Source organism: Centrocercus urophasianus, unplaced genomic scaffold, assembly GCF_019232065.1.
Source record: "Centrocercus urophasianus isolate 14NV4802_14NV808 unplaced genomic scaffold, USGS_Curo_1.0 seq_538, whole genome shotgun sequence".
Classification (NCBI taxonomy): Eukaryota; Metazoa; Chordata; class Aves; order Galliformes; family Phasianidae; genus Centrocercus; species Centrocercus urophasianus.
The window spans coordinates 1-3054 of NW_024885131.1; the positions used below are offsets into that span (position 1 = coordinate 1).

The 3054-nt window shown below is 61.4% G+C and overlaps 1 protein-coding gene across 1 annotated transcript in view; it reads left to right on the forward strand.

The window, feature by feature from the left end:
• Positions 1-2958: 2958 nt before the first annotated feature.
• The window catches only part of LOC122169431 (39S ribosomal protein L45, mitochondrial-like), a 3206-nt gene continuing 3110 nt past the window's right edge, over positions 2959-3054 (forward strand). Inside the window, exon 1 of the mRNA XM_042835581.1 lies at positions 2959-3029. Within this exon, the coding sequence (XP_042691515.1) occupies positions 2985-3029 (45 nt within the window). The 5' untranslated portion in view covers positions 2959-2984. The remainder of the gene's footprint in view (positions 3030-3054) is intronic.

Here is a 3054-nt window from a genome sequence, read left to right on the forward strand (position 1 = left end):
GGGGGGGGGGGGGGTGTTGGGATGGGAGGTTGTGTGGGGCAGCCGGGGCTCTGCTGTGCTCCGCCCCCCCTTACAACACCACCACCACCACGCTGCCTGCAGGGACAGCGACCCACAGAATCACTGCATGGTTTGGGTTGGAAGGGGGCTCGGGGATCGCGAAGCTCCAACCCCCTCCCCCCGCCGCATGCAGGGCCACCGACCTCCACATTTCATACCAGGCTGCCCCCTCCAACCTGGCCTTGAACGCCTCCAGGGATGGACGTGTTCAGACCCCCCACTGGCCCCCAGTCCCCCCACTGGCCCTCAGGCCCCTCCACTAGCCCTCTCACACCCCCCAGGTGGAGTGGTGAGGTGCTGGAACAGCTGCCCAGAGAGAAGGACAACAGCTGTGAGCATCCCTGTTCCAGCACCTCACCGCTCTCAGAGCAAAGAACTTCCCCCTGACATCCAACCTCAATCTTCTCTCCCTCAACTTCAAACCATTTCCCCCTTAGGTATGAAAATCATTCCTAATGCCCAATCTGACCCTCCCTGCTGCAATGTGAGGCCGTCTCCTCTCATCCCATCGCTTATTACTGGAGCAGAGAGCAAGCCAGCTCGCTGCCAGCCTCCATAGGGGGTTGTGGGATGAGATAAACCCCCTTCCTTGTGCTTCTTTTGCTCCAGGCTGACCCACCCCGGCTCCTTCAGCCTCTCCCTGCAGAGCTGCGGTGCTCCGGACCCCTCTCAGCCCCATTGCCCTGCTCTACATGCACTCCTCAATGCCTTTCTTTGCTGCCCAAAACTGAGCACAGCACTCAAGGTGCAGATCAGTGCTGAGAACAGATGGACAATCCTTTCAGCTCCGCTATCTGGGAGCTCAGGGCCCTTTTTGCTGCATTAATCAGCCTCTCAGCCCCTGCGCCCAGATAAGGCAGCACAGCACTGCTACCCACCCATCTCAGCCCCATAAGAGCTGCAAAACACCCAGCTCAGCTCCTCGGGCTTTGTGGAAGATGCAATGCAAAGAATCTGCCTTCAAAAGCTCCATGCTCAATACAGCCAGCAGTATTTACAGGGCAATCGACGTCCCAAGTGGGTGCTGCTGGACGGCCGGCTGCTTTCGTGACAAACACCAGCAGGAAGTTTAAAAATTCTTCATAAAGCCTTTATATGGGAAAGAAAAAGGACAAAAAAATGGAATTCCAGCCTCCCCAGCCCTGCCCTGTGCTGAGCCGGTTCAGCCCCGGAGCCGCTCCATGGGGCCAATAATTGCCTTCTGTTGCTGCAAGCCATGCAAACCCACCAAAACCCAAAGATTTATTTTTGCTGTGATGTCTCGCTGGATCACATAGAAGCCAGCAGCAAGCAAAAGGGGAACAGGGATGTGCTGAGGGCAGGAGGAGCCTGCAGCACCAACCGATGGGCTCCTCCAGGCCTGCAGGATGCACGGATGCAGGCAGGAGGGACGGATCTGCTCTGGGAACAGCTTAGGAGAGAGGACAGAGCTCTGACTGCAGCCCGGGCTGCTTGGTGCCCTGCTCCCTGCGGCAGCTGCTGGCCCACACCGCTGCATTGTTCCATGACAGATGCTGTTGTCAGCAAGCAGCACGAGAGAAGGGATAAAAGGGAGAGAGAAACCTGGCGAAGCCTCTGCTGCATCCTGAGCAAACGGGTTCTGTGGTAGCACCAACGTGGGGAGACAGCAGGGCTCGGTGGGGAGCCCCAAGTCTGCACCGAGCGCTGCCTGTGCACCATTTTACTTGGGGAAATAAGGGAAAAATCCAACAATAGAGAGATCCCGGAGAGGCTTTCCCTTTCTCCCTTTTTCTGCTGGAGTTTTTGCCATCCCTGCCAAGAGCGGGAGCAGCCGGAGGGCACCGGCTAATCCTGCCTCGCAGGTCCTGCGGTGGCTTAGGGCAGGAATTTGTGGCATTTGGGAGCAGGGGACGGCGCTGGGAGCCGTGGGGCAGCAGGAGCAGGGCTGGGCGTTCTGCACTGCTGCATGTGCTGCGTGCTGTGCTGCGCCGTGCAGTGCGTGCCAGGCCGCCCGTTGTCCTCCTGTTGGCCAAGTACCTGGGGCGGGTTGCACAAGCACCTCTGTAATGCAGGGATGGAGCCAAACGCGGCCAAACCCTGCGTGGAAGAGCCGCAAGCAGCTCGGCCCTGGGTGCTGAGCTGTGCTCTGCTTTTTCCAGTGCTCCCATCCTTCCAAACCCCACCCCGGGGCATGCAACCCTATAGGGTGAAATGAGGCAGATTTGCAAGGGGTCACACGCTGGCTGGAGCCACCATCAATTATCATCTCTGGATGATAACTGGCCACCACCAGCATCGCTGGAGCAGATTGCAGTGTGTGGCCGCGCTCTGCTCCCCCCAGCTGCTGCAAGAACACCCCGTGGTGCGCGGGGGGGCCGGGCCCGATAGCAGCATGGGCTGGGATCAACGGTCTCGAACACAGAAGAGCCGTCACTACACATTAACCAGCTGTCCGATGGAGCAACGCTTCCTCCTGGCCAAGATCAACAGTGCCCGGGAGCACAGCCAGGAGATGGGAGCGAGCCGAGCCAAACCGAGCCGAGCTGAGCTGAGCCCAGCTGAGCCGAGCCGAGCCCAACTGCTGGGCTGCCCTGTGGCTGCACCAGGGGGGTCAGGATGGGGTGCATGGGGGGCACGGAGGGACATTGCACGGGAGGAGCAATGAAGCAGACCCTGCATCTGTTCCACGGTGCACGAGGGGCTCCAGCACATTGCACGAGGGACGGGGAGGGGGGTGGGCGGTTGCACGGTGCCGAGCGCCCCATCGCATCACACGTGGGGGTCGGGGGAATCCCCCCCCATCGCCCGGCCGGCCGTAGGGCGGAGCCTCCCCCGCGCCCGATGGAATTTTCCACTCTCCGCCGCCACGCGGGTTCCCGCTGGCCCCGCCCCCTCCGCGCGCGCGCGCCGCCCGCCCCCCGGAAGCCCCGCCCCCTTTTCCCGGCGTGCCCTGCGGCAGCAAGATGGCGGCCGCCATGGCGGTTGGGCTGAGCAGGCTGGGCCGCGGGGTGCGCGGGTTGTGCGGGCCGTTAA